Raw genomic sequence first — 14,183 nt, forward strand, 5'->3', positions numbered from 1 at the left:
AATGGCAATGTGGAAATGATGGACATTTCTGGCTTGCACAGATGTGCCTGTTGCAGTGAGTTCCCAAACACAGGCTACTGTTAACCATGAAAAAGGAGCATGCAGTTATTTAGAGTCATCCCAGGAGCCTCAAAGAAACAGAAACTTCTTCACTCTTGACATGATTTTATTCACTGGCAAAGAAAAATATTCAAGGTATAAAATTGCATAGGATTAGTGGAAATGGAGATTGCCTGTTAATAATGATGCCTGGATTCATTTTTTTTAACCTTGTCTTATCTTCCAGGAAGCTGAAGAGATGTTTCAAAACATATTTATGTTCTGAGGGCCTAGCAACTTGCTAGTGCATGTATTTGACAGCTGGAGTGCACATGGCGTTCTTCCAAATTTCTACGTACAATCCAGGTATCCCGAGAGTACGTGGCCCGCTCACACAGGCGTGTTTGGTCCCACAGCCACGTTTGGCATAAGTGTATATCTCATCACCTGCAGGAATTGAGAAGAATGTTGATTTGGTTTAAGCTGAGCAATTGACACGGAAATGGGCACTAAAATTCCACTTGGTTCTGCTAGATTTCCCGAAGTGTAATCGTGTGAAATATTGCATAAAACATGAAAGTTATCAGGTAATCAAACGTCAGGAAAATGGAATAAAGAGCTGTCTGAATACGGCCTTACCCTGTTGTACGGAAACATCATAGTAGACGCATTTGCGCTCCCAGCCGTGGCAGTTTAATGTCTCCGTGGGACGGCACCTTGGATTCTGTGAGAAGCATCCAGGACACTGTAAGCCATTTGGTCTGGCCCCTAGCCGTGGCACTGAGACCAAACATAGAAACAGGGAAGAAACACCTCATTTCAGATCCGTTTTCAGATTTTAGATAAAGATAGTTACCCATCCTCCAGTCATTCCCCTTTGGGATTCTGTCACAATCCTCAAACATTTCACCAAAGGAGCAACCATCCAACTTTGTGGCCCCTTCATAGGGAATTCTGTGAGCCCTCGGGCACCCAGGGCCCCAGGGCGTTGGCACCTATGATGCCACCCCAATCTCCCAGTCGTGCAAGATTCCAGTGGTTCCAGGCTCTCACCCAGGGTTCATGTTTCCTTTGGAATAATGGGCAGCAAGGACAGTGGTGCCTTTATGGTATATGGGTTGTTGTTGTTTTTTGCACATATATACAACCTGAGCCTACGATGGAGGGATTCATAGCACTAACAGGCCAAGAGGGTCTTTCTTCTCCCATTGCCACAGCCTTGGATTGAAGCAGAAACCAGGCATGGCTCTGTCTCTCTGGCTTCCCAGCCTGAAGCTTTGCTTCCAGCTTCTAGCTCTTACACAACTCTGCCCTCTGCCCTTTGTCTTTCTAACTACCAGCAAGTCAAGGGAGGGGGACCCAACCATTTATTGTCCAGCACAGACCCACCTTCCCTAAGCAGCCCGTACTTAGAAGGCCATGAACTCAAGCCGGAAGCTAGGCAGGTTGTTCCAGGAATTGAATCTGTGTTGGATCCAGGAATTAGAAGGGGGCTCAGGCATACAACCTGCCCTGCCCTCTCCACTCAACACTAGAGTATGGAGGAGAGTGTAGCCACTGTGACTAGTAGCCACAGATAGTCTTATCCTCCATGAATTTGTCTAAATCCTCTTTTAAAGCTGTTCTAACTGGAGGCCATCACTGCCTACCAAAGGATTGAGTTCCACAGTTTAACTATGTGCTTACATGAAGAAGTGCTTCCTTGTATCTTTCCTCAACCTGCCAATGTTCAGCTTCAATGTGTCATAGCTCTGAGCATATCCACACATTCACACATACCAAGAGAAGGCAAGTGGGATCACTCCTGCTAGCTAGTACGCTTGCGAAACATGGACCACTTATAAATGCCATCTTCCAAAGCAACTACTCTATTCCTGACTTAAGAATGGTCACCATAAAAAAAGGAATTATAGGGACAGAACCACCCAAACGGTACAGAAACTTATTCATGTATGCTACTACAGCAGCAAGAATGTTGCTTGCCCCCAAATGGAAAGAATAAGAATTCCCAGCAAAAGAAGAATGGATACAAAAACTTATGGGATATGCAGAGATGACGAAACTTACCTGGGAAAAAAGAAATCAAGATAACAAACTTTTTATAAAAGAATGGAAATGGTTTATTGAATATTTACAAACAAATTTGTATGCATCCAGCTTAACACCCAAAAGCCTGGTGAGGAGGTAGAGTTGCAATCCTGTTCCCACCGTTCACAAACAGCCCCACCCCCCAGGTTTTGAAGGTGAGAACATGATGGCTGTTAGGGTTGCCATATGTCCGGAATTTCCCAGACATAGCTGGCAAGTGGCTGTCAGAAACTGTCCAGGCAGAAATCGGCTAAACATCCAGGGAAATCTGGCTGTATGCTAACCCAACAATTTCCCCTTCAAAATAGCTCATTCAGAGCTTAACAACTTTAAAAAAAAAACAGAGGGGAGAAAGCTCACCAACTTTTCTGTCCAGATTTTCACTTTTTAAAATATGGCAAACCTAATGGCTGTACTCTAGGGGCATATTCAAACTACAGTGGTACCTCAGGTTAAGTATTTAATTCGTTCCGGAGGTCCGTTCTTACCCTGAAACTGTTCTTAACCTGAAGCACCACTTTAGCTAATGGGGCTTCCTGCTGCTGCCAATTTCTGTTCTTATCCTGAAGCAAAATTCTTAACCTGAAGCACTATTTCTGGGTTAGCGGAGTGTGTAACCTGAAGCGTATGTAACCTGAAGCGTATGTAACCCGAGGTACCAGCAAGTCAAGGGATGGGGACCCAACCATTTATTGTCCAGCACAGAACCACCTTCCCTAAGCAGCTCGTACTTAGAAGGCCATGAATTCAAGCCGGAAGCTACGCAGGTTGTTCCAGGAATTGAATCTGTGTTGGATCCAGGAATTAGAAGGGGGCTCAGGCATACAACCTGCCCTGCCCTCTCCACTCAACACTAGAGTATGGAGGAAGTGTGCATGTACACGAAAGCTCATACCTAGAACTAACTTAGTTGGTCTTTAAGGTGCTACTGGAAGGTACCACTGTACCGAGGTACCACTGTATACACAAGCTATATACACAAGCACATGGCTTCCCCCAAAGAATCCTGGGAACCATCCTTAACCCATCATGGAGCTACCATCCCTGGCACTCTTAACAAACTACAGTTCCCTTGATTCTTTGAGGTGGGGAGACATGTGCTTTAAATGTGACTTAGTTCATACTAGATGTTCTCAGAGGTCATTACTGCCATTGCAATGAAGCGTGTTACAAATCATGGGTGCTGGTTGAGATTGATTCACAATTCTCCACAGCAATGTTTCCCAGGAGCAACCGGTGTCCCTTGGAGCAATGTTGGGGTGCAGTTTGGTGACATGAATCACCCCATCGAAGAGGAAGAGCTTGGAAAAATCCTGCCAAGGTGCTTACGTGTCACTGATCCAGCATTGCAGAGATCTTTGTGGCAACACTTGGCAGCTCTCCGTTTGCGCTGGTTCGGGAAAGTGAAGCCCATGGGCGTTGGAGGGCAGAACTTTTTCTTGGTGCAGCCTTTGAACGTGGAGAACCATCGGTCATTTCCTGGGGTTTTTCATGGAGGAAAGGCAAAAAGGAAATCAACCGCAATGTCAATCTGAGTACACCAATTTTTGTTTACCTACTCATTTATTTTGACATGCATATCCTGATTTGCTTTTTAAATGCGCACACACACAGAGAAGCACTACCCATTTTTGCCTGTGGCCATGCCCAGACCTTGGCAAAGGGCCAAAGAATCACCCACCAACGATGTTCTCCGAGGTGAAGATAAGGCAGGCATCTTCAGATAGTGGGCAAGTATAGGGCGTCCCAATGCACGAGTCACTGTTGCTGCTGCTGCAGCGTTCACAGTTCAAGGAAACTCCTGGAAGGGAAAGGAAATGGCAGAATTAAATAAAGGGCTAAGTTCCAGTCAGGTGGTAGCAAGTGAGCTTTATTCAGGGCTGGCCCAAGACATTTTGTATACCCCCCCAACATTTCTCCAATGAAAATAGGGATGTCCCAAGGAAAGCGAGACATTCCAGGATCAAATCAGAAACTTTGGATGGCTTCTGTAAATCTGAGTCTGTCCCTAAAAAACAGGGACAGTTGGAGGATCTGGTTTTGGCACCCTGGGTAAACCACAAAATGGCGGAGGAGAATTCCCTGGATGCCAAGATCCAGCCAAGTGCTGTTTGGTGAGCGAACCCCAGTAGAGCTATAAAATCACAAAAATTGTAGCAAAGTAAAGCATGGAAATAAAGGTTTTTAGATCTTTAAGATGTGTCCTTCAAAGGTCCTTCCAAAGTTCACCTCTTCCCCTAGCATACAAAAAGACCATACATTTGGTAAGTTAAAATGGTTTACTTACAAACCCTCCAAAGGTCATATTCATGTGCTTTTCCATACAGCATTCAGAAAATGTTGCACAGGCAGTGAAATCTGGCTTAGTTACAGTGGTGAAAGTTCCAAAATTATTGGTATAGAAACACAACAATGCCTTGTAAGAGCCATGTGACCTGAACTGTAGCAACCAGCTCAAAACCTTTTCACTCATTGAACTTCTCTGGTAGATTAAAGTAAACAAAGGCTTTTGATTGCCTTCCTCCCAAGGTGAGAGGGAGTGGCCTAACTAAGCCTTGCAGACCAGTTTACTCTATGACATTAACCCCTTCATATATTAATTAGACATAAGCATGTTGCTTATATGAGGCTGGTTACCCCACAGTTTGTACTACAACTCCCATCTGTTGGGAGCTATTGTCCAAATGATTTGCAGGATGCCAAACTGGCAAAGGCAGGAGTAAACAATATCAGATTAGATAGGCAAATAATCTAACATGATGTAAGGCAGCAAGAGTAGCCAACGTTATGGCCTCCAGATACTGTTGAACTTCAACTCCCATCATCCTTCATCAATGGGCTGGGGCTCAAGGGAGCTGGAATCCAACAGTGCCTGGAATGCATTACACTGGCTACCCCTGGCCTAAGGAGTTAAGTCCTACTGACCTACCTGTAACAGGCAGGAGAATGAAAAGGTAGACGATCAGAGACGTCTGCATGGCCTTGGGAACACATGCAAAAGAAAAAGGGAAACTTGAGCTCAGGTGGCAGCTACATCAGGGATCTCTATTCTAGTCTAGCTGTGGGGGGATTTTGCTGGTGGTCCAACTGGCCTCCAAGGATAAATGGGGGAGAGTGACCAGCAACAAGAATGGGCTTGCTGGCCATGGAGATGTGGAACTTTCCTTGGTCAGAAAACTGTAGCGAGCATAGAACGTGACAGCACAACTGCTGATAGGAGCGAGACCCTATCATCATATTACACATCTACCCAAAAGTCCTCTCTGATTGTCAATGTGTTATGGGGCCAAATTAAAGGTGTTACTCTTAAGGTGTGTTTTTCCCCCTGAATATAATGCTAGTGCTTCTGTCTTGTTTCCTAACATTCATTGCATACTGCAGTACCTGTTGTGTTACAGAATTGTGGCTTGCTGACCAATATTCTGGACCAGGGGTACCAACTTGAATAAAATATTGTGTGGGCCCCGCCCACATAATCAATCACATGACTCAATGCACACACATCATTCGAATGGGAGTGCCCTTCAACTTGGGGGGGGGGGACAGACTCTCAAATGTTTTATTGTGGGGGCCGAATCCCCCATGGCCCCTAGGAGTTGGCTTCTATGTCCTGGACATCATGCTAAATTTATTTCACAGCAATGGGCATGACACAGCAACAAACATCACTGGACATTGTTGTTGCTTCCCCACCCTTTCCACACATGTATGCTTCTGCTTCCCCATGAGACCCCCATGGAAATAGCAGCACCCAAATTTCATGACTTTAATCCCATGAATTTCCAGGTTAAGTGAGCTGCAAACTGATTTTTTTTTCCAGAATCAAATAACATGGAAATGAGTTTCAAATATGTACTATATTCCATTAGTTTTCTGCGAGTGGCTTTTATGTCATGTGACAGATATAATGGGGAAATCAACAGTTAGGGAAACGTTGGGGAAATAGAATAAACAGCTGTGTGACCACAGCCTTCATATGCATATAAAGCCCTTAACAGCTTGGGACCGAGTGACTTGCAGGATCGCATTACCCCATAGGTGCCCACTCAACCTCTTCGACTCGTAGAAGCTTCAATGACATGCTCAGTAGGCAGAAGAGCAAGAATCATTGCTGAGGCTTCTTAGAGTTTTCAGGTGCATAAACCCAGCAACTGTGGAGGCTTAGAACACCTATTGTGTGACATGATTATGAGATCAGCAGTTTGCTCTTCCAACTTCTGCTTATCAGTCCACAGCAGAGCTGGCCATCCAAGTCTTGCTGAAATCCAATCGCTATCAGCCCCAGCCAGCTTGAAACAGTAAGGAATTGTGGGAAGTGTAGTCCAGCAAAATCAAGAGGGGGCAGCATAGGGTCTTCATCCCTGTCTATAGTTACTGAGATGATATTTCTCTCTCTCTCTCTCTATTTGAATTTATTGCAGGGTTGGGAAACTAGATAAGGAGAATGGACCAACTTTGTAGCCTCGCCTGTGCCACCCCACCCAGCCATTACAGAACCCTTTGACTGGGACCTCCCCTTAGTGCTAAAGGCTTCCTTAAACTCTTATTGACCGTCATCTAGAAGAAGCAAATAGAACCGTTTTTGGACTGGATATTCTTTATTGGGCCTGCAATCTTTCATTCAAAAAACAGTCGGGAATCCTGAAAAGAAACCTGGAGGAGGATGAGGGGCATTGTGGTTTGGTCCCCAAGCTGGGTTGAGGAAGAAATTCAATTTTGTCTGCATATTAACTAACTTGTTTGTCCTTCCCAGATCAATATGCAAACTAAACTCAGCTTTCAAATATCACATTTCTCAGAATTTTGCAATGTAGTTCATAAACCAAACAGTGTATACAAAAATGCATTTATGTAGGAAAAGTGCCAAAAGTGCATATTTTGGTGATAATAACATATGTACAAATGCATTTTTTTAGGGGGGAATGCTAGCAAAACTCTACTCTAGTCAAACTGCAATTACAAATTGTGTTTCTTAGGAGAAATTCATTCTAAAATGTGGGTGGATTTTCAACAGGTTTTTTTATTTAAAAAATGCAGATTGTTCTAGTATTGTGGAGAATTGAATTTAAGTTTTTTTTAAAAAAGAGAAACTTAGGAGCACTGATCTTGACAGATTTGTCCATTCCGGTGCCCAAAAGCTCACGGCATGGATCCTACAAGTTGGTTGGCATGGGAATGAAACTTAGGAGAGAAACTTCATAAAGAGAATGCTGGAGATACTGAGTAGCAGGAGGAGGAAGGAACTCTTCCCCAGGATATGGTTGGTGTTGGAGGATTTAGCAGGCTTCCATATTGCGGTTCGCATTTGGTAGCAGGTTCCGTTAATGAACCCGATTAGGCTATAGAGTTCACGCACGTTGCTTGTTCCACAACCCTTCATGACAAAAGACTTGGAATCTGCAAGTAGACATGGTTAATAGTCATTGACAGTTTTATCCTCTGTGAATCTGTCCAATACTTTTTGAAAGTCGTCCAAGATGGTGGCCATCATCACTACGTCTTATAAGACCGAATCCCATCATTTAACTTTGCACTAGGTGAAGAATATTTGTTTGTTTATAAATTTTAAATTTCAAAAAAATAAAATACAACTAGTCAAACATTTTCCAGTATGCATTCCCTTGGTAATTGACTTCCTTTCCACCCTTCCTTGGTTTTCTCAAATTATATTTTGCTGCTGCATATTATAATTACTCTATACATTCTTTCCTCCACCTTATTCTCAAAAAAAACTTTTACTGGTTAGCTTACTCTAAACCTGCTAGCATTTTAACATGTTTACAATACTTTATAAACATTTTCCCATCCTCCTTGAAAGCTGTCTTGTCTTTGATTCTTTGGTACATCTCTTCCAATTATCACTAGAAGAAAAGCTTCTCGTCTTTTTAGGAGAGTCCTCTTAAATATTTTTTTTCATCTCATTACATATCATCTCCCAAAATCCTTTAGCTGCTCTACAAGTCCATCACATATGATGAAATGTGCCTTCTATTCCTTTACATGTACCTAATTCTGACTCATACAAGACTTCCTTATTTGGCCAATCTGAACATTCCAACATTTAGCTTGATCATAGAATCATAGAATCATAGAGTTGGAAGAGATCACAAGGGCCATCGAGTCCAACCCCTGCCAAGCAGGAAACACCGTCAGAGCACTCCTGACATATGGTTGTCAAGCCTCTGCTTAAAGACCTCCAAAGAAAGAGACTCCACCACACTCCTTGGCAGCAAATTCCACTGTCGAACAGCTCTCACTGTCAGGAAGTTCTTCCTAATGTTTAGGTGGAATATTTTTTCTTGTAGTTTGGAACCATTGCTCCATGTCCGCTTCTCTGGAGCAGCAGAAAACAACCTTTCTCCCTCCTTGAGATCAGATGATCTCAAGGTTCTACTCACTTGAAAATGACTTATGTGAAGGAGCCCAAATTCAATCCCTCACCCAAGACATTTTAGTGCACCAAAGGACAATGCACACAAGTCATTAGCACCTTATCATGGATACAATCCTTTCATGCTCTGGCATAGCTCTTGTACATTTCAACAATGCTTGCATCAGAGAACACCCTGGAAGGTTATTACTTGGGGTTCAGGGCAGCAGGTCTCTCGCTCTGCCACCTGAGGTGTCCATCTCATCTTGGCTCATGGTTGGTCCATCTCTGGAAGCTCCAGAGGCAGCGTTCTCTTCCCACCTGCTCCCTCTACCCCATGCAATCCCTCTTCCTCCCCTGCTAAGTACCTTCCTTAGGGCCGTAGGTCCCTGTTACATTAATGCAAGTATTTTCTGCATCTGTGCATGAGACTTTTCCGCCTATGCAGGTTTCCTCTGTCGCAGCAAAACATCCAATTGGGCAAATGAGCCCATTCTTTCTTGAAGAAGCTGGAGGAACTAGGAAGCAAATAAGAAAGAAGCAAGTGGTTTGTGGATTTCTAAATAGGAATCTAAGAAGAGGCCTGATGGTACTTTGACAGGCCTGATTCACACACACACCGGTAGCAGCCAGTGTGTTGGGGTGAAGCAAGTCTCCTAATGCTGGCATTTCTGCCGTTTACCTGTATGGAGCACCCATGCTACTGCCCTGCCTGATCCATCACATCACAGTGGCTGCTACTGGTGTGTGCTAGAAGTGAGGTGGAAAACAGCAGTACATGGAGTACTTGCACATGATGGAGCAGGAAAAGGATGCAGGAGGTTGGAGTCGTGTGAATGCAACAGCGGGAGCCCTGGACTGGCTCATCAGTAGACCCACATTTTTCTAAACTCACCTTCATCTCTTCCAAGCAGGGCCCAGCAACGCCAGTGTTAGGAGGTCAGCTTCGCGCCCCCTCCATCCTGTCCCACACTCAGAATTTCTTTTTCTCATGCCAGGTGTGTGAAAACTTTGGCCCTCCAGATGTTGGTAAACTACCAACTCACAACATCCTTGCCCGCTGGCCATGCTTGTTGGGGCTGAGGGAAGGTGCAGTTAAGCAACACCTGGAGTGTCACTGGTTCCCCACACCTGTCTAATAACACCTGCTTGTTATGGACGGCATTCCCAAACTGAGGGGGCAGTGGTGGTTGGCAACATGCAGGCACCAACTGAGCCCGTTCCCCCACAAGCACTTTATTTTGATGTTGTTTTCTTTTAACATTTTCTTTGTCAGAAAGAATGAGGTCCAGAGACAACTTCCATTGCTGCCTTATGTTAGGAAGAGAACAGGTAGAGGGACAAAAACTTCATACACTCCATGCTATTCCTACCAATTTCAAATGCAAATTGAGTATGGACTCAGCTAGATTAGTAAAGAAAGAACATTTTACATTTGTTACAATGCTGTGACACCAGATGGCACCATAGAGCAGAAAACCTTTCTACGCAATTTTACATAGAGTTTTTTTCTTTTGTTATAACAATTTCTAACTTCTTTTTGCAACGTGTTCTTGAAACAATAACACTGCATTTATGGTGGATTTATCCTGCATTCATTTGTTCAGTGATGCTTCTCTGGTTCTGCTGCATCGTTATCACTGGCTGGAGGGGCTGGCTCCAGAGCAACAAAAGTGGGGGGAACATAAACCAATACATTTGTAAAATGAAAAGTTAAGGGGGTTCCACAGGAAGTAATGGGATGCACACTGATTGGAAATGAAGCCATGTGACTAGCCCCAAACCTTTAAACACGCAAACATGATTGAAACTGCCCCAATAGCACCATGAGTAGAAATCAACCTGGGTGCACCAGGAAAATGACATCTGGAGGGACCCAGATTTGCAATTCTGTTGTCAAAGAGGGGGCAGATGATGACTTACCTCCCCATTTTAAGTTTGCATTGCAGCCATCTGTGGTACAGCAAGCCGAGGTGTGGCGCAAATGTTTCCCATCTGCTGTGGTGATGGTAAAAGCATGGGCACAAGAAAAATTTCTCCCACATGTATAGAATGTTGCATTAAACTTTGGGTCTGTTTTCCGGAAGATAAAAAAAGACAAACAGCAGGTCAAGAGACCCATCCCCCAGAACTCTTCATTCTCTGCCTAACTCCATTGTCTCTGCTCTGCCTTGCCCTTCCACCTTGGTTCCAAGTTCTCCCAAGGGAATATGGCTTCCCAGAATATAAGAGCCTGTAGATCAGACCAGAACACAGTATAATCAGAGAAACATAGCAGCATCTGCTTTTGGTGACCAAGGTCCCAGATTCAATCCCACCATCTCAAGGTAGACCTGGGGAAAAGGCTTCTTGTTTGCAACTTTGCTAGGTGTGTTGTAGTGTCTTTTTAAGTATAGGGATTTGTGCCACTGGCATACACAGCCCTGTGCCATCATTACCATCCAGCAGCCTGAACCAAAAACCACCTTAGACACCCTGAGGTCGGAAACACAGGAGGGGGTGCTACAGGCTCCCTAAATAGGACAAGTACCAGAGGCAAGACCAGTGGCATAGCGTGGGGGGATCAGGGAGGCAGTGGCCCTGGGTGCAAAATTCTGCAGACAGGCTCCGGCTTCTGTGGGGATCCCCACCTTGCCTAGGCGAAGACAGCAAAGCAGCCCAGTCCCTCACGGACTGAGTGTGGGTGGAGGGAGGCCACCACAGTACAGCATGGCACTCTTCTTCACAAGCATCAGGGGGGTTTGCCCACGAAGTTGTGTGGGAAGGTAGGTGGTGTAACACAGCCCCACTTGGTCCCGATGAGGGGTGTGTGTGCTATGGAGGCATTGGCTGCTTGCCTGCCCCGGGTGCCAGCAACCCTCGGCACACCACTGGGTAACCCATCGACCCTGTCAATTGTCATGCTGATTTCTGATCATTCTCAAAGCCTCCAATAGGAACCACATGATGCCAGATACTTGTCAGGCTTCCATGACCCTCTCCTTCTTCCAACGCTTCCTTACCAGTCAGTGTGTACTCATCCTTGATGGTCACACAGGTGTCGAAATCACTGGGACATTCTATCGGAGCTTGGGTAGCATCGTAGCCTTGTATACATTTCAAGGCTGCTGGAAGACGAGAGAAAGACATCATACAACTATGGGACTGAAGCACCCTCAGGCATTGAACAAAATGGGGGAAAGCCATAGAAACAGGATGTCCCATTCAGTGCGTAATGCTGGCTGTGGGCAGCATATTCCCAAGAGTACACAGCACAATGTGAAATGTGTCCTCCTGGTTCTGACCTTGACTGCGTACACACCATGCATTTAAAGTGTACTTAAAGCACTTAGCTTCCACCCAAAATCCTGAGAACTGTAGCTCACCCCTCATAGTACAACTGTACTCAGCACCCTTGACAAACTACAGCTCCTGTTATTCTTTGGCGGAAGCAAGGTGCTTTACATGTGTGCTGTTGTTATAATTAACAAATTTTAAAGTAAGGTGCTTTTCAAGCCAAAATGCCATCTTGCCCAGTTTTCACCTTCCAGTTATCTACTACATGCCTTCAGAAACATGGGTGCCCAAAATAATTATTCATGGGTAAGTAAGGGGAAAGCTGGGGAGCACAACATTTCTGAGAGAGAGAGAGGGAGAGAGAGAGAGAGAGAGAGAGAGAGAGAGAGAGAGAGAGAGAGAGAGAGGGAGAGAGAGAGAGAGAGAGAGAGAGAGAGAGAGAGAGAGAGTCTGTACTTCTTCCCTAATATTCTTGGTTGTTGAAATACTACCCTAACTTTGCCATGTGTCCAGAATTTCACATACATAGCCAGAATACTGTAGTTGGAAGCAGTGTCTGGGTGGAAATCGCTAAAATGTCCAGGAAAATCTGGACATATGGCACCGATGTCAGAAGTCTCGATTTTATGAATTTCCAATAAAAGCTCAACAACTTTTTTGTCCAGATTTTCACTTTTTGAAATATGGCAACCCTACACTAGACACATACCCTTTTCCTTTTCCTTTTCAAGCAAAGCTGGGAATACGGGGCTCACTGTCCAGTGGACGCCCTGGTCCAGGAAGGTCATACACAGGGCAGGAAGACATCACCCTTCTCCTAGATGTTTGCCTTGCGCACTTGGCCTTCAGATGTATGGTGCCTCTGAACCTAGGAGGTTACATTTAGCATCTAAATTTTAGCTCACATGGCTCAAAGCCACTGAGGAGCGTCTCCTCCAGGGATCAATCTAATTCTACTTTCATTCCTTCTAAGGCAGTTTTACCACCAAGCCTTGTAACAGTGAATTTCAGAAGGTGCTTATGGGTTGTTGTGCAAGAGGAAGCACTTCTTTCATCAGGCCTAAACAAATTGCTAATTGTGTTAATTGGGTGCTGGACTGATGGCTTTTCAACTCCAACCCCACCAGCGCACCAGCATAGAACTGGCTCTGCCATTAAGCAAACTGAGATGGCTGCTTCAGGCAGCAGAAGTTCCAAAGGCGGCAGCTTCACAGGTGCCTCACCTGCCCTGCCTCCTCCACCAGGAATGATCTTGCAAGCATGCAATAACTTTAGCCATTTCAGCAATATCATACCTGAATTAGGCGTCAGTGCTAGCAATGCTTCTCCACCCGCAGCCAAGGCCGCTGAGCAGGGGAGAAGCGGAGACAGTGGCATTTTCCATTACCCTTTTTACCTACTAAGAGTAGACCTTTGGAAGTTAGAGGACATGACTTAGGCTCATCCATTTGCAATATATACTCTTGAGTAGCACTTAGCTGAATACTGTATATTTCAGCCAACACCTTTAGAACTTACAGCAGATTACTACCAGTCTATGATTCTATGATTCCCCATCACCAAAGGCATCCACTCAAAAGCTAGCGTGGAAATCTAAATGGAGAAAAAACAGTTTACAGCCAGAGAGTGACCACCGGAGAGATGCACCTTGGGAAGGTGGTGGCCTTCCCGAGTGTTTTTCCAACAGATGTGTCATCCCAAAGTACTGGTCTTTCATTCTGTCCCTAACAGCATAGTAGGAAAATGGATGTGATCAATGATAAATAACTTACGTGGCTCCTGAGAGGCAACTAAGAGTGGTGAAAGAAGGCAGAGCACAAGGAGAGGCACCATGGTGTTGTAAGGTAGGGCCAGGAACAATGCTGAGCTTGAGTGCTTCTTGCGCCCAGATTTATGTGCAGAGGGCATTTTATAGATGGGGCCCCTATGTCAACATTGAATGACTTACTCCAATGAACTGCAGGAAAAGGATTGCTGTGCTGTGTAAATACCTGTAAGGCAAATGGGTGGAGATGCCCCTCTTGTTGTATTGTGCAATATCTACCTGGGGTTCAAGGACTTTCTGGAACAATCGTTGGATACAGACAACAAATCTGATGGCAAACGTGATGCATTTCTACCGGTTTGTCACACACCTTACATATTATGACTCATTCCATTTATTCTCCCACTCCTCTGTGGAAACACTGACTTTAAACAGTTGACTTATCCTTGAAACACTGCTCTGTTCCTGTATTGTTTGCTGTTTATTGCTGCATTCCAAAGCGATTTGAATATATTTTCCCTACATTGGAGCACCTACCACTACAATATTGCTATTGAAAGGAATCCTGCCTTTGCCGCGGTGTTCCCTGACAGCAATTTATTACGCTTATTATTTCTTGTTTAAAAACCTTTGCATAACTATGCA

General features: G+C 44.7%; 3 protein-coding genes across 3 annotated transcripts in view; all 3 read right to left on the minus strand.

Moving 5' to 3' along the window:
* Positions 1 to 14,183, minus strand: part of LOC310851730 (phospholipase A2 inhibitor 25 kDa subunit-like) — a 1,159,037-nt gene that overhangs the window by 163,797 nt on the left and 981,057 nt on the right. The gene's annotated exons all lie outside the window — the stretch shown is intronic.
* On the minus strand, positions 146 to 6,272 carry LOC310851721 (phospholipase A2 inhibitor gamma subunit B-like). Its single transcript, XM_083754384.1, has 6 exons — positions 6,159 to 6,272; positions 5,057 to 5,108; positions 3,809 to 3,928; positions 3,457 to 3,606; positions 679 to 819; positions 146 to 486 (listed from the first exon to the last, which is right to left on the minus strand). Exons 2-6 carry the CDS (start codon positions 5,103 to 5,105, stop codon positions 341 to 343), a joined length of 606 nt encoding a protein of 201 aa, XP_083610510.1. The 5' UTR covers positions 5,106 to 5,108; positions 6,159 to 6,272; the 3' UTR covers positions 146 to 340.
* Positions 7,267 to 13,900, minus strand: LOC310850537 (phospholipase A2 inhibitor and Ly6/PLAUR domain-containing protein-like; the record flags this gene model as incomplete). Its single annotated transcript, XM_083752056.1, has 5 exons — positions 13,546 to 13,900; positions 11,500 to 11,601; positions 10,421 to 10,570; positions 8,866 to 9,015; positions 7,267 to 7,280 (listed from the first exon to the last, which is right to left on the minus strand). The coding sequence occupies exons 1-5, from the start codon at positions 13,679 to 13,681 to the stop codon at positions 7,267 to 7,269; spliced, it is 552 nt and encodes a 183-aa protein (XP_083608182.1). The 5' UTR covers positions 13,682 to 13,900.

This window comes from Podarcis gaigeae (assembly GCF_964106915.1).
Source record: "Podarcis gaigeae genome assembly, chromosome: 8".
NCBI classification, from domain to species: Eukaryota; Metazoa; Chordata; class Lepidosauria; order Squamata; family Lacertidae; genus Podarcis; species Podarcis gaigeae.

Excerpts from the sequence above, each read along its gene's own strand:
- LOC310851721 (XM_083754384.1), bottom strand. The coding sequence starts at position 5,105 with ATGCAGACGTCTCTGATCGTCTACCTTTTCATTCTCCTGCCTGTTACA. Across the intron at positions 3,929-5,056 it reads CATTCTCCTGCCTGTTACAG|GAGTTTCCTTGAACTGTGAA; the intron begins GTAGGTCAGTAG and ends TTTCCCTTCCAG. Across the intron at positions 487-678 it reads TGATGTTTCCGTACAACAGG|GTGATGAGATATACACTTAT; the intron begins GTAAGGCCGTAT and ends CAATTCCTGCAG.